The sequence below is a fragment of the Pyxicephalus adspersus genome, chromosome 1, assembly GCF_032062135.1.
Source record: "Pyxicephalus adspersus chromosome 1, UCB_Pads_2.0, whole genome shotgun sequence".
NCBI classification, from domain to species: Eukaryota; Metazoa; Chordata; class Amphibia; order Anura; family Pyxicephalidae; genus Pyxicephalus; species Pyxicephalus adspersus.
Window position 1 is genome coordinate 169754023 of NC_092858.1, and position 24702 is coordinate 169778724.

Genomic DNA, 24702 nt, shown 5'->3' on the forward strand with positions numbered 1-24702 from the left:
TCCTTCTGATTGGATAGATCTTGCCCTGACTCAGCGGGTACATCCTTGTCCATTGCAGAGATACCACTGCTTCCACAAGGGGGGAAGTAGAGTACCTTACTTCAGGAGGATGGCAGGAGACAGATGTTTGTACTTGGGGTGTGGTTCCTGTCTTAATAGTACTAACCATAAGGCTCAGTATACTTTTTTTGGATGCACTGTGAATATATGAAGGTGAATTTAACTAAAAGTTCACTCCCTTGAAGGCACGCAATCTCGCTAAAGTGGAATTAAAGTTACACTTGATTTTGACAGGCAATGCCCCTTCTTGCCTTAAGTATTCTTACTTGCCTGATCGCCACCTCCTGTCAAAACTTGCTGAGCTGCACATGTGCAGATGCTCAGCGTTGTTGCCAGGAATACTCATCATTGTCATCTTGTCCCAGGCAGTCAGATGGCTGAAAGTTAGAATGCAGAAAAGAAGAAGGAAAACAATGGCGACAACAGGGGAGTATCCCAGGGTTTAGTTCTGCTTTAAAGGAAAACTGGCCTTCACCCAACTTAGGTCAAAATATCATTTATTTACCTTTCTTTCACTTCCAAACAACTTTGTTTAGCACTGGGGGCCAAATTAAACACCTGGTATTTCCAAATTTGGTGGAATATGTGACTTCATATGATCCAGGCCAATCCACAATGTGACATGGGAAGTATATTGCCTTGTGTAAGCTACAACCTCCGAGGTTCATTCCTTATGGAAGACCTTTCCTTCACTCCCAGCAGCTACACAGACTGAGATGTATTTGGAGGTAGTATGTGTCGCTGGGGAGAGGGCTAAAATAAATTGAACTTGTTATTCTGTAGTCTCTCTTTAAGCAGAACTACAAACTGTTTTCGTTTTGAAGGTTTGCAACATGTGTCTGGTTTACCTCTTTCTATTCACTTCCTGTCTGAGAGCTATGGCAGGAAGTGAGGTCATACTAAACCGTTGACAGCTGTCATTGGACCAGGTGCTATTTGGGCATTTTACACTTTACTCCTTTTCGTGTGACAACTGCTTTTTTTATTTAAATTACCTTTAGAAGGCAAATATCTATTTGTGCACCAGTACAAGTTGAACAGCTCTTGGACCAATCAAAGATTGAAAATATTTTTTGGTGGAATTCTTCATCCTGTTGCAGATTCTGGCAATGTAAGTGGCTGTTGAACTTTCCATCTAAACCTACTGTTATATAATTCAGAAACAATGACGGATGGCGCCATGCCCAAGAATTACACTTTATACAGCTCCATCAATTTCCCTAATGTACCGATAAGTGATTGATAAGGCAGCCTGGGCTGAAGCTCATGGCGAACTCAAGGATGTAAACAAGCCATAAAGTTAAATATTTTATTGCAGGTCTACCTAGGTATGAAGAGTTTGGAGTTAATAATCACACAGCCTTCTCATTTTCACAGTCAGTAGATAATCAGTAAACTGCAGACTCCGCAATGATAGGAATTTAGGCCACAAAGTGCAGTACCTGGGAGACTAGGCTCTGGTGGAAGCATTTATTTCCTAACCCACCTACTTCATGCAATCTGCGGCAGGAACATTACATCTACTATCTACATCCAACTATCAGGTGGCACACAAATTGGTGAACAGCTGCTTCTATCAGAGCCTGATTGCACAGGTGTTTTGCAACAGTCCTGTCAATTTACAACGGAGCAGCACCATTGATGGAGAATGGGATTCACTGAATCATTTCATCCGATGATCGAGTCTCTATAGTTTAAACTGAGTGTTTGTCGTAAACTTGGCCAAAGGGTGATGGTGGTCCCCTTTGCTTAGAGGGCTGTGTCATCATCATTATCCTTTTGTTCTTGTTGCTCCTCTTCCTCGGCTTGATTTTCCTGTAGAAGAATAAAACACGGTGAAATGGTATTATTATTCGTGATCGGGAGTAGGCTGGTAAGTCACTTGTTACATGACCGACGTACTGCATTTGGTCAAATATCAAAGTTTATTGTTGTAAATGGAGTTCATATGGAACAAGGGCACTAGTGGTGTACACCAAGGAGCAAAAACAGTGGTGTACACTCCTTGGAGCAAAAACAGTGGTGTACACTCCTTAGAGCAAAGAGAGCACTCTGATTGGAGGAAGGATGGTCATGTAACTCAACCTGGGGACATAGTTGGGTGCTCCTCCCAATAAAATAATGCTCTCCTATGAAGTACGATATTTGGAGTGCAGTATTGGATAGAGGTACAAGGGAAAAGATTTGGAGAGCTTGTTTTGTATTTTTGCAAAATGTAACTGTAGGTAGGCATTGGGGAAGTAAAAATGTGATGTATCATTTGAGATATTAGCAGGAGGAAGGAGGCTTTGATTCTCCTATATCAATAGAATTGTGAGGTGTATCACTAGGAAGATCACCAGCAGGACGAAGAAAGTCCTTATTCCACTATATAGACAAAATTGTAGAATGTATCACTGCAGGGGTTTCTAGCAAGGAGCTCCCAATTCCCCTAAAAGGGTCGAGTTGTGCACATATCATTAGATGAATCACTAGCAGGAGGAAGGAGCTCCCAATTTCCATAGATACAATTGTTTGGTGTATCACTGGAGGGATCACCAATAGGAGGAAGGACATCCCGATTCTCCTTATATAAGCTGAATTGTGGGGGTATCACTAGAGGGATCACCAGCAGGAGGTCATCATTCTTCTATATAGATAGAATTGTGGGGTGTATCACTGAAGCGGTGACCAGTAGGAGGAAGGAAATCATGATTCCCTTTATATAAATAGAATTGTGGGGGTATCACTGGAGGAATCACTAGCAGGAGGGAGGAGGTCATCACTCTTCTATATGGATAGAATTGTGGGGTGTATCACTGAAGTAGTGACTGGTGGGAACAAGAACATCATGAGTACCTTTATATAAATGAAATTGTTGGGGTATCAGTAGAGGGAGCAGGAGGAAGAAGGTCCTGATTCTACTATATAGACAGAATTGTGGGATGTTTCCTTGGAGGGGTCCTAAATCTTCTATATAGGACTTTGTGGTGCTTATCAAATGAAATGTAAGCATTGCTCACTTCTCGAGTACTATGAGCCCAATGTGCATGATAATACAAGTCATAAGGAGTCATGGAAATCACAGACTGCACTTAAGACTGCAAGTACTAGGCCAAGGAGGAGACAACCGCCAGTGGTGGCGCATGGATATGGTAACTATTTAGGCCTAGTGGTGAGAGAACAATGTTTATAAAAAAAATTTGGAGTTTAAACAATTTGAAAGTGATACACTTTATCCATTGGACACAATATATAGGGACTATCCGCTACCTTTGGTGCTTTTATTGGATGCAGCTTTAAAAGAACGTTTGTTTACTCACCAATTCAATAGGCTCAGGAACTGATCTTGCTTTGCTTGGTGGTGTCTGCTGGTTGGCATTAGGTGTGTTTTTATTTTCAGTCAGGGGGTCTGCCATGGAAGCTGTAATCTGAATTTTCTGTGATTTGTAGTATTCGTTACCATCTTTGGAAATCACCAGAAGTGTAACGGACTTTCCTGCATTTTTGATCCTCATCACAACATCATCGTAGCTTTCCTTCTGTACGTTGACGCCGTTGACTTCCACCAACACATCATCTTCTTTAATTCCCACCTTGTCTGCTGGGCCACCAGTCACTACCTACAAAAACCAGGGATTTGATTGGTCAAAACTCTTGCTACAAGCATTTGTTTTGTTTTTGGATGGAGTTGGGAATTGTTAGTGCTTAGGTTAGGTTTTTATGCTGTAGGTGTTCCCTCCTGAGGAGATTTCTCCTTACCTATTGAAGACATGGAGGGATTGGAAATCTCTCTAAAGCCTTGTAGAGACAATAGATGGATGTCATATTAAAGTCACTGGAAACGATCCTTTATGAATGTTTCCAGTGACAGATGAATGTGCTGTGCTCTTCTCCATATCAGTGCACCGCTGTTATACCTCAATGGTCATCAATCTGCTGTTGCAACAGCTATCGAAGCTTGTACCATGCCAGCATATTGCATACTTTCCTCTTTGTGTTGAAGCAATGGTTACACTGCAAAAGCCCAACACATCCCCCTACTGAATAACATTTGTAGCTCTCCAATCAGCAAAGCTCATGCTCCCATCTGTGACTCGGCAGTGGGCACGTCAAATCTGTTCAGAAAGACCACTGCTTCCACACAAAGAAGATGGATTCTTCAAAGCGGAATGTTGATAGGTTTGAAAAAAACATAAACAAGTAACTGTGCTGGTGAAACTTACAAATCACTCCTATTGAGAAGGTTGAGGACTATGAACCTGCTCTGGCCTACCAGAGGGGCAACAAAAGCACTTGGGTCTGAGAAACTACTTCCCTGGTAGAGGACAGCCAGCTGCCCAATAGATAAGTGATAGTTTCCCTAGGGCTTGCAATTAGTAATAGTCCATTTATTAACAATCAACCATTTATGATTTTTTTCTCGTCACCCCATAATTACCTGTTTAATATACTGGCCAGGTATGTCCTTAATCGCATTTAGGTTGAATCCATATCCTTTCTCTCCTTTCTCTACTGTGCAGAGCTTGGGCTTGTATTTGGGGTCAGGGGTGGAGACAGCTGGCTGTAGAGCAGGAGTTACCACTGGCTGTGGAGCAGGAGTTACCACTGGCTGTGGAGCAGGAGTTACCACTGGCTGTGCTGGAGAAGGAGCTGGTTTGGCTGTTGGCACTTCCACTGGTTTTGGAGTTTCTGTCTTTGCTGGTGGAGGTGCTTTAGATTCTTTTAGATATACAAATGGGGAGAGTCCAGCCTTAAATAAAAAAATTAAAAAAGCCATTGATTTGTTAAATAAGCAATTATTAAGTTCTGTATATCTAGTAAGTAAACTGAAACATAATTCATTTGTGGTTACTGCGTTTATTCCTCATGCTTTTGATGCTGTTAGTTTCTCCTACCTTGGAGAATAGGTCATCCACCGTCTTGTCGGAGATCAGCAGCGTGGTCTTATCCCCTCCCTTCCGGATGGCCTCCACCACCTGCTCATGCTGCATGTGCTCCACACTCTGTCCATTAACAGCCACAACACGATCAAAGTCTTTCAAATTGGCTTTTTCAGCTGGGCTCAGAGGGTCAATTTCCATGATGAAGTGACCTGCAACCATCAGACAAAGTAATACACTTGATATTTTATAATATCAGCTCACTCGTACAAACCATTTATTATCATTTGATTAAATATGAAGGACATCTCCAAAATTTAAAGAATACTGAGAAAGTAAACATATTTCACTGGTACAGAAGGTAAGAGGAACCTTGCAGTTTTTGAGATCTTTTTGAGGTTTTATTTTAGATCTTTTTGAGTCTCGTAAAAATTGTCTTGGTCCATATGGGGAATAGGAAGGTACAAAAAGCTAGAGGATATTAGGATTTATTCTCCATGGACCTTAGTGGTCACCGTTAATGCAGTAACTTTATGCAGTATTTTATCCTATAGTATATAATTTTATTGTGTACCTTTGCGATTTTTCTCTTGTCTGAGATAGAATCCATATCCATCAGATCCCTTTGTCAGATCCACAATCCGGGGAAGATTGGGCAGCAGCCGGGTGGTGGCCTGATCTGCTGTAATTTTATTATTGTTCTGCTTGAAGTGATTGTCGGTGGCATCATCTGCTACCAGAAACATTACAGAATCTCCGGATTCCCTCACCTAGAAGAAATGGGAAACAAAACATAGAATTGTGTATATACAGTATACCTTTCTGTGGCTTTGCTCCACCATTGACATAGAAGACCAGTAGAGCTTGAATATGCCTGCCAGTTGTCTGCATATTTAGGTTAGAGTTGTGGGGACTCCATAAATGAACCGTTTTTTTTTTTCAGAGAAAATATCTTATCATATCACACATGCACAACACTTCTAGGTTTGTCGAATGTCAGCATTCCCCACCAGATGCTGTGAGCTTTGATGCCATCCATCACCACTCACCACAAGTACAGAAATGACTCCAGGATCCTGAAAGGTGAACCCACTGTAATTTTGGTCAGGTCAGGTCATATTTTTTTCTCTTTTTCCCCACAATGTTTTTGGGTTTGTTTGCTCATTGCACCATCTTATTGGTAGCAAGGGGTGAAGAGCAGCTACATAAGAGAAACTGGACAAGGTCAGCTTAAAGTGCCTTTGCTATTTATCAGCCCTGCCTATTTCACCATTGTGAACTACCAAACCGTGCCACTTAGTGACTACAAGATACCACTACAGATTAGTCTAATCACTGTAATAGAGATGAGTGAATGTGCCTGGGTTGGGTGAAAGGTGACTCAACAGCATTAGGGCCTGAATGTGAATCTTGGCTAGACAACACCATCTTCATTAAGGTATTATGTACCATGTTGGCATGGGTTTATCCAGGTATTCCAATTTCCTCTCAGGTTAATTGGCTACCCTACAAATTGTTCTGGCTGGGGACATTAGACTATTATTTGAGCTCTAAATATAAGCTGACTGGACAACTAAGACNNNACACACGGCAGATTTTCGCCCGATAATTGGCCGATACCGATTATCGGGCGAGAAAAATTTGCCGTGTGTACGCAGCTTTAGTGACTACAAGATACCACTACAGATTAGTCTAATCACTGTAATAGAGATAAGTGAATGTGCCTGGGTTGGGTGAAAGGTGACTCAACAGCATTAGGGCCTGAATGTGAATCTTGGCCAGACAACACCATCTTCATTAAGGTATTATGTACCATGTTGGCATGGGTTTATCCAGGTATTCCAATTTCCTCTCTCAGGTTAATTGGCTACCCTACAAATTGTTCTGGCTGGGGACATTAGACTATTATTTGAGCTCTAAATATAAGCTGACTGGACAACTAAGACTTACCAATTTGACAACCTGGTCATAAGAATCATTAAGTACATTGTTGCCATTCACTTCGATGATCCGGTCTCCTGTCTGGACTCCAGCCTTTACGGCAGCTCCACCAGGAGTCAGACTATCCAGGAACACGCCAGGGGCGCCTTAAAAAAGAGAATAGATTGACAAGGTGTGAGATGGGGGTCATTATATGGATTACTAGTTCAATTCACAGCCAGCAAAATGCACTATTGTTGTAAATCTATTAGGGAGCTGCATAGGGAGCAAAAACAAGTAAAAACCTGCCTCAAATATATTTTTAGTCTATGATCAAATGCTACCCAAAGTTATTTAATCCAAACACCCCACCCATTCAGCTCTGGGCTTTTCTGGCATTTCTTAAAACCTTTACTGACCTTGACTACATCTTCACAATGAATCCCAATAGATTTTAATGGGGTTGTATTCATACACGTATGGGAAAGCATGTGATGTTATTCTCCCAAGATGCCTAATCAGCCAATTACCAAGCCCCAGCACCATAATAGAGGGGATGGGTATAAGGTCATTAGTCACTGTAAGCTATAATCAGATTGATTAGAAATGAGGTGGCAAGGACTTTACTTCAAAACATGCTGTCAGTAATGAGGAAAAGATCAGCTGCTGGAGAACCATGGGAACTACTGGTCAATGGTTTTCTTATGTTTTAAGACTAAGCTACCACAGTCCAAGTCTTCTCCAATGGTTAGTAAGTTAAACACAATAACATAAATTAAATTACTAAAGTTAGCAGACATGCACTGGGTTGGCACAAACAAGTCTTCTACATCTGTCCCTAAATCTTCCAGTTTTCTTTGACCCTTAGTGGCCAGAAACTCAGAAATTCCTCATTCATTGCATTGGAAATATGATTTTTCCTTACCTTTTATGCACTTCAGAGAGAATCCAAAAGATCCGTTGTCCTTTACCAAATAGCACAGTCTTGGTTTTGGTGTAGAAGATTCATTTACTGTTGTTGATGAATTGTTTGTTGGTTGTTGATTGACTTCTTTTGTAGGTGGCTTACTATCAGACAGGTCCACACCATCTTTCTTGGCCTTTATATAGGAATCTTTATCTAGAATTGACAGGGTGACTGAATTTCCATTGGCCTTTATAAGTTCTACAACCTGTGGGTTAAAAAAAATATTTATGTACTACCTCTCTTCTGTAATCACTTGAGCTCAATGACATCACTGATGATGCAGCCTATTCATGCGCTCGAATTTGATGACACTACTGAAGATGAAGCCAATCCATTCGCTATAGACCCGTGACATCAATGAAAAAGCAACCTATCTTTTCACTAGAGATTGGTGACATTACTATCGATGCAGCCTATCCATCCTCTAGAGACAAGTGACATCATTGAGAATGCAACCTATCCATTCACCAGACTGGTGACATCACTGAGGAAGCAGCCTATCCATTCACTGGAGATTGATGACATCACTTAGAATGCAGCCTATCGATTCACTGGAAATAGATGACATCACTTAGAATGCAGCCTATCCATTCACCAGAAATAGATGCCATCACTTAGAATGCAGCCTATCCATTCACTAGAGATTGGAGACATCACTAAGGATGCAGAATAACTATTTGTTAGAGACCAGTGACATCACTGAGATTGCAACCTATCAATTCACCAGACTGGTGACATCACTGAGAAGCAGCCAATCCATTCACTGGAGATTGATGACATCACTTAGAATGCAGCCTATCCATTCACTAGAGATTGGTGACATTACTGAGGAAGCAGCCTATCCATTTACTAAAGATTGATTGCTTCACTGAAGAATCAGCTTATCTATTCACTAGAGATTAATGAAATCACTGAAAATGCAGCCTATCCATTCACTAGAAATTGGTTAGATCACTAAGGACAAAGCATTTATATATATCAAAGACCATTGACATCTAACCTAACCATTCACTAAGAACAAGTAACAGCAAAGAAAATGCAGCCTATCCATTCACTAGAAACTAGTGACATAACTAGATAGCAGTGATATTGCTGGCAATGCGTCCTTCACATTCATTCACATAAAAACTGAATTCAATATAACAGTGGCATTACCTCTGGGTGCTCCTTGTCATCTACGAATACTTTGTTGACCTTCAGTACTCGGTCTCCGTCTTTTAGCCCGGCTTTGTCTGCTGAACTCCCCTTTTCAATTGACCGTACTAGGTGGCCTTGTTCACCTTGTTCAACACGTAGGAAAAATCCATAGCCCTTTCCTTCTTCTTTCGTTAGGGTATATTCACGAGGCTGGACGGTGGAGGCCATTTCTATAAGAAACCTCAGAACTAGAGGTAAGAAATCTGTTTTGTTAATGTAAAATCTGTTTTTTTTTTTTTTTTTGCTTTGTCATATTTGTTTTCAACTCTTATTCCTTATTATCAGGTGTTTGCTAACCAATCAAAGTATACATAAAGGCAAAATTGTATTTTTCAGTTTTGGATAGAGTTGGTAAGGCCTTTTCTTAGTTAAACTCTTTGTCAAGTTTTCATTGCTTTCTTTATCCTCATTAGAGAGACTCACCCCCTATTTAACCTGATTGACTGCTGTCATTGAGATTACAAATGATGGAAAATTTCAAAATGATGGTCAGAGCAAGAATTGAGGGTAAATCTATTCGAAATTTCCAATGACAACTCTCTAACTCAGCCAATTTTTTAACATCAGGGAACCCTTTAAATAACTTTTAGGTCTTCAGGGAATCCCGGCTAACATACCTAATCCACAGCTCACAGTACATTAGCATCGTGGTTCATGGGATGATTTCCTCTTACTATTTTGTCACCCAAAAAAAGATCATCAGTGTCTGTTAAACTGACCCGAAAGGCACAAATTGCCTATTTTTGAAGGAAACCCTAGCAACCTCTGCAGGGACCCTGGTTGGGAAACACTTCTCTAACTTTAAAGAGATTTTCTATAATTCCCTATTTTTCCTTCAGGACAAGAAAAGGCAAATCTTCCTAATGGCACAGAAGAAGCTAAAGGTAAACTTCTGTTTAACTTAGTGGGCATGAACTCCAGCCTAGTATTTTTCTTTGTGTTAGCCATTGGATCCATCAATGCATTATTCTACACAATGGACAGACACATTCTGCCACTTTATGCTTGCCATATATAGTAGATATATCCTAGAGAACAACAAGAAAGGATAAATTCACAAGAACCACAACCTGACACAATCCTCACTGTGGTATACTGGCATTAATTTGAATCTTTGACTGTTCCTTAAAAAAGATCAGAGGGTCATTCTGTTAACCATTCAGGTTTCATTAGTTATGTTCTTATATTATATGTTCTTCAGTTTTGTATGGTTGACATTGCATTGTATCTGGTTTTACTGACTTGATCTTTCTAATGCTTCTTACTTTTTTTCAAATTTTTATTGAAATGAAATTATTTAAAAATTGGGCCAGCATGCAGAACCAGCTCTCTTGATTTTAGAGAAAGCTCTTCCAGACCTTACAAGAAGTTCCTATAATGATGACCTTTATCAAATGCTTATTTAAAGGCCAAAATGTTGATATATAGTAGTAAAAAAATTACATACTACACAAGCAAAGCATGCAACTACTGGTGAGATTCTGGAAAAGATGAGGATCCTAAATTGTGTCACCAAGATACTTCTGTAACTGGCTAGATTATCTCATTATGAGTTTTGGGGTTTCTCAGCATTTCTCAAATCTTGCTCATGGATTTTACCTTTACCATTAGTAAAGATTATTTATTTGTTTTTGTAATACCATTGACTTCTTGAAATCAAGGAATATCTAAAAACTCCACATATGTAATATGTAAATCTTGCAAACTCCACATATATAATACTTTTGACTTGAAATCCAGAAATGGCAAAAAACTGCACATTTCAGCAGTCACTGGCTTTTTTTTTATCTAAATGCTCTCTTGGTTGCCTTAGCTTCTGTTTCAACAATTTCATCGTTCTACAATAGCAAATGAAGCACTGAAAAAATTCCAATTAAATAAAATATAACAGGAATAATGGGGGGTGACCGATACATCAATGTTACATAGGGAATAAGTATCAAGTCCAGGGTTCCTGTATAGTGTCAAATTCGAAAAGATGAGATTTTTTAAAAGTATATAAAGGTTTACCATTGGTCATAATCCAATTAGGTTTGGGCATAAGAGCAGTCAAAGATGGTGTATGAGTATGAGTAAGTGATAATCGTTTCTACATCTTTTAAATGTCCCATTGGTGTTAAAATGGTCCTACCACAAACATTTTGCACACTTGTTTATCAGTACTAAACATACTTTGATTGGAATCAATATTCTTATTAAGAAAGAAAAACTGACTACAGAACAAACCTAAAGCTTTTGCAATTTTCCATATGAATTTGCCACTGTTTAGGTGGCTAAGGCTGATAGTTCTTACTGATGCTTTATGAGAACTACTTTCATTTTCACCACACGTCTCTGATCCTGAGGTCCTCCACCATTCGTGAAATAACTATTCATGTTCTATTAGTTGAAATATAATGATTTTGGGTCAATATTATGGATCACCTGCTAACGACAGCTGCATCTAACTACTATCTTTCCGAGGTGGCATGGAAGCCACGGCAGATCACTTGCTTGCGCTTCAAATTTGAACCTGCCCTAAGTCCCACTATCTATAGAACTATGAAAGATAGCTACAAATGACTATCATGAGAGAACTTGGCTGATCCAATAAACCTAGAATGGATCTGATCCAAGATTGAAAACATTTGCCAGCTAAAAGAAAATGGTTTTCAAGAAATCTATACCAGGTTTGGTAGATCACACAGGTCCTCCCATCAAGGTTTATCTTCTCCAGTCTTGGCGAGATTTAATAAATCAGACCCATTGCTTTTAATACATTTGTAATTCATTCCAACACATGCTGCCTTTTTGGTAATTTGGCCCATGTATTAATGGTTTTACAAGCTGTGACTTTGTCCAGCTATTATCTCTATGGGTAGGCAGCAGTTTTGTAATATGTTGGTATTCTGTACCTTACTAGTTTAGATGGAACAAGGTGCAATAGTAACTTGCTAGTTATTAAGTCAACACTACATGTTCAACCTTTGCTTTTATTCCTGACTGCTTGGAATTTTTACTTGTAGCCTAGTGCAATAAATGAGGATTCGGGATCAACTAGTATTTTGCTTTACTTGCATTATTCTAAATGCATAAAACCGGAGGAAATGTGCTTCAAATTCATATATGAGTGCTGAAAACACACTCATAGGCATCCATTCTGGAGAGGCCAAAGGGTAAAATTGTTGGGTTTTATAGCTGATTGGGCTTTATTGATTGTGGTCACCAAACCACAAAATGTTATCACTGAAGTAGAAGGTAAGCAGAACATTTTCAAAAAGGATGACGTTTAGTAAGACTTCCCCAGTGAGATTTCTTCACTTCCTGTTCAGTGTTCAGGACAAGAATGAAGAGGAATCTCCCCCAGGTAAGTCTCAGACAGCAATACTTCACTATAGAAAAGTGACAGCACACGTATGGAGCAATAAAAGGTGCAGCTTATTCTATGTTGAGCTTCAGAATTTTCATTTTATACAATATTGTGCTTTCCCACTGGAATCCCTTTAATTTTTCATTATTGATTACATAAGGAATACAGTTTATTTAAATGCTTCTTTGTCTGACCCTGAACTAAAGCTACATACACACGTCCATCAGTTCTCGCGTAACAATCGGCGCAGGGCTGATATTGGGCGAGTATCTGGCATGTGTACAGCGCCAGTCTTCCATCGTCTGTACGACCACCCTGGCGGATCCATGGACGATGGACGACTAACGATCCCAATGCAAGGAAAGGGGGACAGCGCCCAGCAGGGTGCCGCTTCATCGTTCTCCCCCTCTCCTGCATAGAGCAGAAAGGGGCTGTACAGCACTCGTTCAAGCATCATGCAGTGCTAATCATTGGAAAGGATTGTGAAAGATCCTTTCCAATGGCTATTATTGCATGTGTGTATGCGGTGTAAATCCTTATATAATCCTAGACCTGGAAGTGACACTTCAGAGGAATTTTCAGTTTATCAAACAACATTCTTTGCACAGTCTAAAGTACTTAAAAATCTGCAGCTACAATGCTAAATTACCATACAATCAAGTGATAAGGATCGTTATTTACCATAATGGTCCTTACTAAGCAATATCAGTAAATGAGAATCCGCAACTTGAGATGATGATCATTATATGTTAGTGCTTTGAGCCTACAGTTTAACCATTACTGGTTAATAAATTGCCTGTGCATACTGATTGATTATGTTTCTATTCGGTATTTAGTCAATTATTAAGTGCTATCTATATGCTAATGTTTTGTAAAGAGGATGTGATAGTTCATATATTTGGTTTATTTATGTGTTAGGTTAAGAGATAGAATGCTGCAGAACAACACTCTTTTAAAAAACCCCATCAGGGTTTAAACTGACAATCGTACAATAAAAGAGCCATTATGCTCATTTATTTGTCCCCTACCTCCCGTTTTCTTCAACTGAAATGAAGGGAGAGTTCTAAATTTGTAAAAAAAATTACCCTATGGTATAGCAGAACCTCAAATACCTGTGTTATGCATTGCTGACTCATCACCTATTGCACCCAGGGCCGGATTTATACTTTTTTCTCCCCTATTCCACCATAAAAAGACACTAAACTAAAGCTGTCATACAGAACTGACCTGTCTCTACCTGCTTACCAATTCTGAAGCAAAAAGAAGAAACCACAGATACCATACATTGCATCCTGTCAGTCATAGGTAACCCTATTAATTCTGTAATAGATACTTCCAGAGAAATGCCACCTTCCATCACTAATACCCTTTCAACATCACTGTTCACCATTGTCCACCTTCCACCAGAAACTTAAATTCAACTCCCATTTTCTTTTTACTTCATCACCCACCATCCGCAGTAAATTTAAGTTCTTACTTCCATAACCAGAAGGAACCTTTAAATATTGCTTGCTATACATACTATAATTTGATTGTACGATTTCCATTAAATATACTAACATAATTATAACCCAAATGGGGCCTCTCAACTGTCTATGATTTAGAGGAACTGTCCTCCTTCATTTCTTCCAACTCTCTCCTATTTGGAGGTACTGTCCGTCTTCATACCTTCCAACTGTTCCCTATTTGGAACAAACTGTCCCTTTTGCATACCTTCCAACTGTCCCCTATTTGGGGTAACTGTCCCTTTTCATGCCTTCCAAATGTCTCTGATTTGGAGAGACTGTCCCTCCTTATACCACCCAGCTCTCTCTGATTTTGAGGGACTGTCCCTCTTCATGCCTCCCAAATGTCTCTGATTTGGAGGGATTTTCCCTCTTCATACCTCCCAACTGTCTCTGATTTAAATGAAGTGTCCTTCTTTCAGACCTTCAGTTCCTCTGTCCTCCTCATTTATCCCCTCTTTGTGGATGGATTTATACACCCCAACAGGCTTTCCTCCGATCACAAAGCTCTTTTTGTGTCAATCAGATAGAACTTCATAGGGTTTCCTGAATTCCTTCATTTTCCAAAGTTTTCCACAGCTGGCTTTAATTTGGTCCCATGTATCATGGTTTCATAGGCACTGTCATCGCCATCCTTCGTGTTCTGGCTTCTGCCTACGCCACCCGATCTCACACTGCACAGGCACGGGATTGGGTGAAGCATTCCTGTTAGTCCCAATTCACTGCGCATGCGCAAGATCGCTCTTTTCCTAATTGTGGGAAAAGCATCTTCTGCGCATGCCTGAGATCAGGCATGCTCCGAAGAAGCAGCCCAATGCCTCCTGGGATACCTATATCATAGGAAGACCAGCCCATCACTTCTTGCATGGAGATCTGGTGAAGAGCAGGTGTCCTGTAGATTCTGCTCTCGTGGTTATCACAGGTTACCTGCTGGTAGGTAAATCTCAACACCTGGTATCACAGGAAGATGATCAGGTGGAGGTGTCCATGGTGGAGCAAGGACAGATAAGTGCAATTGCAAAATAGTGATCAAGCAGGTAAGGTTTTTTACAGCAAAAATGACATTGCTTGCCCCTTATTCAATAAAGAACATGCCTAATCATAATGTTGGAATTTTTAGGTATAATATTTCCTTTTAACAATGGTTGCATTTCTTTTTGATTGTGCTGGCAGCAAACCCTAATGCATGGAAAACCTACCTGAACTACATTTTTTAATGAAGTGCACCACAACGCACACGTGATTCTCATCTCTGATATGAAACTATTCTTTTATTGGTCCAGTGACATCATTACTAGGTTTTCTACCAGAAACAGGTATTCATTTTTCTTGTAGATATGACTCATGTGTCTCATGTTTTTAATGTCTCTTGTTATTTTGTTGTTTGTCTCATTAAAAAGAACTCCACAACAGAGATGAAGGCCAGACTGGGAAGTTGAAGAATAAGCTTTCTGTACAAAAAAAGAAAGAAAGAAAATAATGAGACGTTGTAGTCACTATACACACCACAAGTTGTCTCACCACAACACGGCAAGTTACATGTTTCAGCCAAGGGTATACTTTTTGTGCTATGTTGCATAGTGGTGTGCTGACCAACAATCAATACTTATCATAGCTCTGACCTAACAGGACCTCATCTGCTTACAGGAGACCATTTCCACATGTCTTCTTCTACTGGCCTATGGACGACCTGCTTGGTCTTCTTGGTAATATCAGGCTTTGTTATTGGTAAGTTTATAGCTTCACTATGTTCCAACTAGGTTTATTAAATAAATGTTTTTTTTGCTAATGTATAAGTTAAATCCAAACTTTTTATTCTAGCTTAAGGTATAAAGGGAAAGGTTTTGAACACCAAGGCTTTTTTGCTGTCTTATCCATCTTATCCATTAGAGATATTTCCCCACTTTCTGCTTATTTATCTGATTTAAAGGGAGTTCAAAGTTTATTTTTTAGGGTTTACACACACTTTAGGTGCAGCAAATCATTTCAGCCCATCTTAGTCCATTTTATACTAGTTCGACTTGTTTTGGCAAGGTGATTCTCAGTGGATTTTATGAATTACTGTACAAGAAAATCCAGGCATGAATATTACAACTCTATTAGCAATTTTATTTTTGCCTTTCTATAAATTGTGTGTGTTTCTGCTCACCTTTGTGTATTTTCTCAACTCATCTTGTTCAAATCTCCATTATATAAAAAATTAATCCAGCTGGGATGAAGGGAGCCCATCGTGATGGGCAGATCAGATGTACAGACCCAGGAACTCATGCAAGGCAGGAACCTCTTACTATGGGCACAGAAGGTTATAGACCTAGGAACTCAGCATAGAAATGGTGGGCAAACCCTGATTTGGGCAGAGCAGATATGCAGACCCAAGAACTCGGCACAAGGATGACAGGAACTACTTAGAGTTGGCAACTCGGCCCTGGGATGCTAGGCTGTTATGTCACAGGTATAATTTGTGACAATTTTTCTAAAATGCAAAGAGAGATAACACAGAGACTTTCAAACAAAATGCAAAGAATATACTATTTATTAGATAAAACAATGCATCATCAACTAATAAGCTATAACAAAAGATACTTAGCTATGGAAGTGAGTTGCATTCAGCCAAGGAGTCCACCCTAAATAATAGCTATGCAGATAATCAAAAAACATGTTGCGTACAGTTAGTTCTTAGGACTACTCCTTTAGGTGTGGCATTGTGTTTTAAACTGCCCAGTAACTAAAACAATGACCAGTGCATTTTATTTTAGAAGGTTTCCAGTTAAAGGATGAGCTGCATTCCTTTAGGATGACCTCATAGAAGGTATACATATGCCAGTATATACTGGTGAATCAATATTGTTGGTGAGACATTAGTGATGCTAAATAAAACTGCACTAACCCAACATCCTTGGACCACATAATGGGCACTCTAAGTGTGTGATAGATAGATTTATGCTGTACCTGATTTATAAACAATTTGCATAATTTATTTCAGTTTTCAGCTACTTCAAGCATAAATAGATAGAACGATAGAATGAGCGGTGTTGAGCAGCGTTCTCCCCAAAATCATTAAGCTGGGTGCACCATCCAGCACTATTCTGTAACCACCCAGCTATTTTTGGGTAGTTACTGAAAAGTTGGGTCACAATACAGGGGTCACCACCAGGGGTGTAGTCGTAAATAAAGAAGAGGGGCACAGTACTATCCATTACGTGCCCGCCCCACTACACCCCTGCCTATGTGTCACTCAAAGGGGAAGACACTTCCCCCAGAGTGACGTCATGATACCAGATCCCGACAATTCTCCCATCGCAGACCTTAGTCTGTGATAGAAAAGTGGGCAGGTTGTGTTCAGAGAGACAACCGGCCACCGCCCTGAGCCTGCAATTCCATACGAGAGACATTGTCCATGACTTTGGCCGGTGCTCCCCCCCCTGGCGTGGTCCTTCTCCTGACCCCACAGGAGGGGGGCAGGCTGGCCAGAGCTGCGGACCACCAAAGAATTCTTTGCAAAATAAGAGTTAGCACGCGTGCCCGCCCCACTAGGCCCCTGGTCACCACCCACCTACAACCTTTTGCCACCCAACTTGAAATATTTTCTGGGGGAAATACGGTTGGGCTTCATACAGACACTTAAGACTTGTCCAGGAAATGCAGACAGCACTGTTCTGTTTAATGAAAGGGGGAAGTGCGGGTAGTAGGTGGCCAACTGGGCCCTCTCTAATAGCAATTGATAGAGGTTTTTTGTCCCACTGTGCATCACAAAACACCATAGGTAATATAAAAGCTGTATTAGATTTTTATCCAAAATGATCTAGCACCTCTATATGGCTTTAGCATCTGACAATCCTGGGTGTGTCAAATGCTTGCCAAAGGTCCATTGCAAGCCATAGCTCTCCAAAAAAGCAAAGATTTTACAAATGGGCAGTAAGGCAACAGAGTATTAAACCTTTCTACCTAAATGATGTTCTGGTAAGCAGGCCAAAAATAAACCAAAAGTTTGCATTTGGATACCCACAGATAACAGTGTTGCATTAAAAGTATGTCACATAGTTGCATGGGCTGGAAACTTGTTTAATAATTATTTATCTTCTAGATATGTAGACCACAAGCCACAACCTTCCTGTGAACAATTGCTTGACATAAAATTAAGAGCAGCAGCTTCTGCAGAGAAATGATACATCATATCAGTGTTAGTTATTTGTGATCATCATTCCTGGAGGCCAAAGCACCTTGCTGTCCTCTGGAAAGAACTTTTAGGGATATATCTATCACACTTCAGGGGAATGTCTAACATTAAACAAACTGCAACAAATTTACATCACTGCAGAATAATTTGTAATACATGTCTCTTTCTTTACAGAGATCGTTTTCTCTTGTACCCCATCAATAAATATTCAAAGAAACTCAAAGTTCAGAGGGGCCCAAGGCCAATCAGTTTCCTTGAGATGTCCAGTTTATTTCTGCTCCCAGGAACGGCCTATTGTAACCTGGTGCAAAATAGATGCACAAGATTTCCAATGTAACCCCGTAAAATTGGATCACCAAATCGTCTTTGGATGGGAAGTCATTACGGAAAATGAAGCAGTTCATGTTCTAAAGTTCTACTCTGTACAGATAAATGACACTGGATTTTATACATGTTCAGCAGAATTTAAGATGCAGCAAATTGTGGGGTCTGTGATCAAGTTAACCATATCAAGTAAGTCTGTTCTACTTTAAATATAATTATGGCAATAAATGAACTGTGAAGATTCTCATCCATCCAGGTCATTTTACATCTGGTAGTAGTTGATACATTCAACTGGACTTGCTGAAGTCATTTTGCAGGATAAAGCAGCTTGAGAGCTGCAAAACGTCTTTAGCATTACAAGAACAAGTCCAGATTGATTAAAGTTTCTAAAGACTATATAGGTGTTCCTAATTTTTTATATATTTTCAATATACATCAAAAATACGAATAGGTTATTTAGACTCGTATTAATAAATACAATGGTGAGTTCAAATACGAAGATCCCACACAAGGTGCTAGGCGTGTATGGAAACATCAGGCCAACATCTACATAACTTCAATAACTACAATAACCAACATATCTATTAGTCGTAGTAAATCATGCAAGTATTATTGGGTCTGAAGCTTTCTGAACTTCCTGGACCTATAGTCATTATTTGGCAATATTAAAATAGTTGAATACTCCTCTGCTGCCTAATTAAAGGAAAGGTCTTTTTCACACATCTCTAGAGCAGTTCATTCTTGGATGTAACGGTAATTTTTCACACTTTGGTTTAATGTAAAAAGGTTCTTAAAATAGTTCAATTTGGGTTAGGTTCCCCTTAGTGTTATAAAGACACCCTTTTGTGAAAATGAAACAGGACCGTCAATAAACAAGTGGCGAATCAGTATGACCCAGATCACCAAAAGGCTCCAAAACAAGAACACAGAGCTTCAGGCAACAATGATGAGGGTCCTGCAAGGCTCTGAGACATCACCATCTTTGTGAATATTAAACATGCTCTTGTTTTGAAGGTTTTCTGGAGTTTTTTTTTATATGTAGATGTTGCAATGGCATCATTAGCTGTTTTTTTACCTTCTCTTCACTTTTTGGTCCTTGGACCATATGGATTGCATCTACATTATATGTGTTATCATTAGCAGTCATATGTAGATGAAGTTCATTCCACTTTAATGAGATGTCTTTGAGCCAATTTTATTTTCTTTCTTTTCAAAAGTTCATATGTGTTCGAATGGAAACTTTTTATTGCCTCTCCAACTATCTATCTGAAGGCTTTTAGTAGGAAGTGCTAAGACTTATGCTTTTGGCTGCAAAAAAACTCAACCATGTGGGAAGAACTCCTAAGGACATCCAAATACTACACCTTTAATAGAGGACATAGTAGCCTACCTATGAAGCCAAGAAGGGTCTGGGAACCACCAGACAATTATCCTCCCGTATCTGCAGGTCCCAAATTTGGGGAGACACTGTTTACCCCCCGTCCTTTTTTCTGTTCCACCTATTACCACTTAACAAGTCTTTGAAATTCTCCAAAGAATATAATTGGCTAATGCCACTACCCTCTGAGGACGCCAAGTAAGATCAAATGTGTCAGTTGATGGGTATTCTGAAATAGAATGTGAATGCACAACTTCTGCATGTCTAAACAATGTTCCCATGTAATGAATGCCAATATCCCAACACACACATCCCTTACTTGTGAAAAACCTAAGCTTGTACATTTCTTTAATTATATAAATATTATATTTTATTGCCAAAACCCCCACTTTCTTGGTGCAAAGAACAACAAAATAACCAATGTAACCCAGTAAAATTTGATCACCAGATCTCCTCTGGATAGGAAGTCAATAGGTAAAATTAAGGCATTCATAGTCTGAAGTTTTCTCCCATACACTTTAACCACACTGGGTTTTATAAATGTTCAGCAGCCTTTATGAAGCAGCAAATTGTAGGAAGTGTGATAGAATTTATTATATCTGGTAAGCTGTTCTACTTTTAATTTCAATGTAAATACGACAACAATTGCCCTGTGAAGGTTCTCATTCATTCAGGTCATTATATATTTAGTAGTAGTTGGTCACATTTAACTGGATATATTCTTGTAATGGTAAAGACCTTTCCCAGCTCTCTAAGCTCTGAGAGCTACAAAATATCTTCAGTGTTACTAGAACAAGTTCAGGTAAATGTGACTAACTATTACTAGATAGACAACAAAATGTAAATAAACATAATATTATACCCTTAAATCCAAAATGTTTATGCACTTGTTTATGTGCTTGGGAATTCCAATATACCTATTTATTGATTTCCACCCCTTCACCAGTTTTCAAAAAGGTATCCCTACCCCATCATGATTAATAATTGACACCTACAGCTTATGCTTCCGGTTTTAAGATAAAATTTTCACCAGCTGCTAGGTACCACTTCTTTAGGATAAACCATTGGGTAGAAGTAGCTGGTGTAGGGTCACTTATCAAGACATGTGTGGCCCTGTGAAACCAGGGCCAAGGATGTTCCCTGGCAAGTAACAGCACAAGAAAGAAAACCAATTGACTGAACTGGTTATTGAATGAGATGAATGTGGATGTGCAATAATGTGATGGCTACAAATGTGGGAAATGTGTATCGGAGAAATAGTAAGGAATGCACATTAGTGAGGCAGTGGAAATGTACATTGGTAAAATGGTGGCAAATTGATGCAATGGCAAGAAGTGTATATCAATGTAGTAGCACAATGCCCGGCATTGCTTCCTAGTAACTCTACAAGGAGGGAGCCACAGATAAAAAAGGATCATTAGAAGGAAGTAAGCAGAACACACTAAAGACAGTAACAGGTAGAAAGGAAAAGAGGTGCAGGATTTTAACATCCATACATGGAGCCTGATTTATTAAAGCTCTCCAAGGGTGGAGAGGATACACTTTCATAAGTGAAGCTGGGTGATCCAGCAAACTTAGAATGAATCTGGTCCAGAATTCAAAACATTTTCTAGCAAATGACTTTGAAAAAAGCCATTCCAGGTTTGCTGGATGACCCAGCTCTACTGATGGAAGTGTATCCTCTCCAGGCTTAGGGAGCTTTATTAAATTAGGTCCATCGTAGAAGCTGAGCCTGATCTTAAAAAATCCAACTTAAAGGAGTAAAAGTTCCTTTACATCACCCTATATAGTAGGCCACGCTGATAAAAAGTAATCTCCAACACTGTTGGGAAGTCAATGGGGCTGCTAGAAGGATATCAGTGATTTTTTATTTTACATAAATGAAAGTAAATGGTACATATGAATGCTGTCAAGGGGTATGTTTTTCTTGCAAACATCGCTTTAATTTCAATACAATGCTCATGAAAATTAAAAACATAGACATAATTAATTACGGTAACTTGGAAAGTTCCCATAGTTCCTAGGACATTTAGTGACAATACTATGTTCAGGGGCTTTGCAGTAAATTAAAAACATTATTTGTCATTTTTTCCATCTCTGGATATGGATAATCATAAAAAACTTTAGTGGAAAACATTTAATAGGAAACCTTTTATGTTATAATATGATAAATAATATTCTTTTTCAGTCCTGCTTTCTTCTTCCTAGATGATACCAAGCCAAAGTCATCCATTCCACATACTAGTAGAACCTGGACTATGTACCTTTCCTATGCTCTGAAGATGATCATTTTCTTATGGGATTCTGCTTTATTATATCATTATGTGCGGGAAATCAAAGGTAAGATCCATAAACTGAACAGTGGATATCTGAGCAAATAATAATAATGGAAAAGCTCTATATTTATGTTGGAACATAGGGGTCTATTTAAAAACCAGTGAATCTGACTTTCACTGAAATGTTCAATGGTAAAGAATCTTCTAGGTCCATGTGTAACAATGGATGTAAAACATTCCTAGATAGTAAATTACCTAATTTAATGTTTGTAACACTAGCACAGTCTGTCATCATGAAAATTCAAATGTGGGTAGAGCGAGTTTGGGGAAATTTTACATCTGTGCAGTGCAGCACAATGCACACTACCAAGCGTGGTACCGTACCATATGGTAGCACAAGTAACCTACACCTTTGCCAAAGAAACTCTGGTGCAATGAAAGGTGCTGTATGTGCCATGTGGTAGCACAAATAACCCACATTGGTGTGCCCCTCTGCCATTCATCCTGAATGGCAGCCAAATTGTTTGCCAAAAGAAATGTGGTGCTATGAAATAACCCACATTGGTGTGCCGCTTTGCCATTCATTCTGAAAAACTGGCACCCCATCTCCGCGCCAAAGGACCTGTGAAGCAATACAACCGGCTGCATGTACTATGTGTTGCAATGCAATGGTAAAAAAATAACCTGTAGCAAAGCCATGTGGCTGCCCCACAGCATAGATATAAACCGTACCCAAAATGTGCCTGAACAATCAGAATACATATCCCAATAGGAAACTACAATAATAGATCGCTGGGTTTTTACACAAACGGGAAGTCTCCAATCAGTCAGGGCTCCTCTATAAATAATTGCTGCTCAGAACATGCAGTGAGCGCGTGTTTAGGTCCTAAGCTCCTAAGATTGACTTTCTGTTTGGAATTGATCCTTACAAGTTGTATTTTCTTTCAGCAAATGGAAGATTATTCAAGAGGTCATTTACTACTGAAGTAAAACCACAGCATGTCACTACATACACCTCATACCGACTGTCAACCATGGTGGTGGAGGGATGATGATTTGGGATTGTTTGTAGCCACAGGACCTGGGCACCTTGCAGTCATTGAGATGACCATGAACGACCTGTATACCAAAGTATTCTAGAGTGTGATATGAGGCTGTCTGTACAGCAGCTGAAGCTTGGACCAACTTGGGTCTTGTATTGATCTTAAGCAGTATTTCTCCCCCAAGTTTCAGTGTAACCCCAGGCTTCTTCCAGAGGTTGACAGGGGTTCAGTAAGCAATGAGCAATTTGTACCTTTCAAGTCAATTTAACTGACACCAATAATCTCTTTGGCTATCTGTAAGGTTGGTATTCATTCCAATATCCAGTAATTATTTTTATTGCTGATATATTATGAGCTGTGGATACAGTAATTATAGTAAAAGGTTCACTGAAGACCCGAAAGTTATTTCAAGGGCTCTGCCATGTGTAAAAAGACAGAGAAACAATGATCCAAAGCATACCAGCAAATCTACAACAGAATGGCTGAAAAAAAAGAATCAAAATGTTTAAATGGCTCAGTTTAAGTTCAGACCTCAAAACAATCTAAATGATGTGGACATAAAGAGAACATAAATGAATGTCTATAAAACCTCAACAAACTGAAACTGAACCAATGTCGGTAATTTGGCCAAAAATACTCCACAATGGTGTAAGAGATCAATAAAGTCATACAGAAAATGATAACTCGCTTGGTCGTAGAAGTTAATAATTCATGGGGTGTACAAATTTTTTTTTCAAATGGCTTCTACATTTGGCTTTGTTTTTGTTAAATAAATATAGACATGGTGTAATTGTATTTCCTTTTTTTATTGAATGAATTATAAACTTAAAGAAAAAACGATACAGAAAAATATTAATCAAAGAATTATACTAACATAACAAAAATAAATTGTATCTTCATACACGGAAGTACCAATAGACATCTGGATGGTGCTATCATAAAATAGTGATAAGACAAAACTAAAGAGCAAAATATTCCAAGGCTTGTTTTGGCGAGTACCACCCTAAGGAAGACCGGACAAGACAAGAGAAGGCAAGAAAAAAGGGAGAAATCAGGAAACGGAAGAGAAAAGAAGCAGAGTAGGGATGGAATCCTAGGGGCCAAATGTGGTCAGAGCCACTCATCTCAACCGATTCTCCTTCTTGGGCATCTCTTAATAACACTACCAGACCAAATCAAGAAGCACCAGAGTAACCGGGGAGGCCATATGTTTGTCCCAACAATTACATAACCGAGCCATTAACAATTCCATAATTTGGACATCTTTTATGTGGGCTCCTAGATCAGAGAGAGAGTAGACTTCCAATGGAAGATAATGAGACATCTAGCTGCTGCTGGAATCTGGGCAAATAGCGAATTATTCAGGTAGGAGTCCTGAAATAAGTGAGTCAAGGGGTCATGTATAATCAAGAATAAGTTTTTTTTAACTTTAAACCAATGTGAAACAATGCCTGGGGTATTTACCTGTTTTTTAGTCCTGCCAAGGACATTTTCGGAATTTTCTTGGCGGTTATCAAACAGATAACCCCACACGGGATATTAGATGAGTTCCCACAATCTAAAGATCTCAGAGCTGTACCTGAATCTGATGTATCCACTGCTTTGAGGGGCTTAAACATACAAACTTTATGACAAGCTGTGGTT

General features: G+C 39.3%; 2 protein-coding genes across 3 annotated transcripts; one reads left to right on the plus strand and one right to left on the minus strand.

Moving 5' to 3' along the window:
- Nucleotides 1-1355: 1355 nt before the first annotated feature.
- Nucleotides 1356-9174, minus strand: PDZK1 (PDZ domain containing 1). Its single transcript, XM_072398346.1, has 8 exons — nucleotides 8965-9174; nucleotides 7768-8014; nucleotides 6873-7009; nucleotides 5497-5692; nucleotides 4938-5134; nucleotides 4481-4792; nucleotides 3363-3662; nucleotides 1356-1875 (listed from the first exon to the last, which is right to left on the minus strand). The coding sequence occupies exons 1-8, from the start codon at nucleotides 9172-9174 to the stop codon at nucleotides 1810-1812; spliced, it is 1665 nt and encodes a 554-aa protein (XP_072254447.1). The 3' UTR covers nucleotides 1356-1809.
- On the plus strand, nucleotides 9090-23946 carry LOC140321606 (B- and T-lymphocyte attenuator-like). Of its 2 annotated transcripts, XM_072398349.1 has the most exons (6): nucleotides 9090-9200; nucleotides 9846-9890; nucleotides 15261-15588; nucleotides 18212-18550; nucleotides 21948-22079; nucleotides 22964-23946. In XM_072398349.1, the coding sequence occupies exons 3-6, from the start codon at nucleotides 15522-15524 to the stop codon at nucleotides 23065-23067; spliced, it is 642 nt and encodes a 213-aa protein (XP_072254450.1). In that variant the 5' UTR covers nucleotides 9090-9200; nucleotides 9846-9890; nucleotides 15261-15521; the 3' UTR covers nucleotides 23068-23946. The 2 variants fall into 2 exon arrangements, with proteins under 2 accessions (XP_072254450.1, XP_072254449.1); XM_072398348.1 differs by lacking the exons at nucleotides 9090-9200; nucleotides 9846-9890 and adding an exon at nucleotides 14705-15176.
- The last annotated feature ends 756 nt before the right edge of the window (nucleotides 23947-24702 follow it).

Excerpts from the sequence above, each read along its gene's own strand:
- PDZK1 (XM_072398346.1), bottom strand. The coding sequence starts at position 9,174 with ATGGCCTCCACCGTCCAGCCTCGTGAATATACCCTAACGAAAGAAGAA. Across the intron at positions 7,010-7,767 it reads CTCTCTGAAGTGCATAAAAG|GCGCCCCTGGCGTGTTCCTG; the intron begins GTAAGGAAAAAT and ends CTCTTTTTTAAG. Across the intron at positions 5,135-5,496 it reads ACAAGAGAAAAATCGCAAAG|GTCACTTCATCATGGAAATT; the intron begins GTACACAATAAA and ends TGATGGTTGCAG.
- LOC140321606 (XM_072398349.1), top strand. The coding sequence starts at position 15,522 with ATGTCTTCTTCTACTGGCCTATGGACGACCTGCTTGGTCTTCTTGGTA. Across the intron at positions 18,551-21,947 it reads GATCAAGTTAACCATATCAA|ATGATACCAAGCCAAAGTCA; the intron begins GTAAGTCTGTTC and ends TCTTCTTCCTAG. Across the intron at positions 22,080-22,963 it reads TTATGTGCGGGAAATCAAAG|CAAATGGAAGATTATTCAAG; the intron begins GTAAGATCCATA and ends ATTTTCTTTCAG.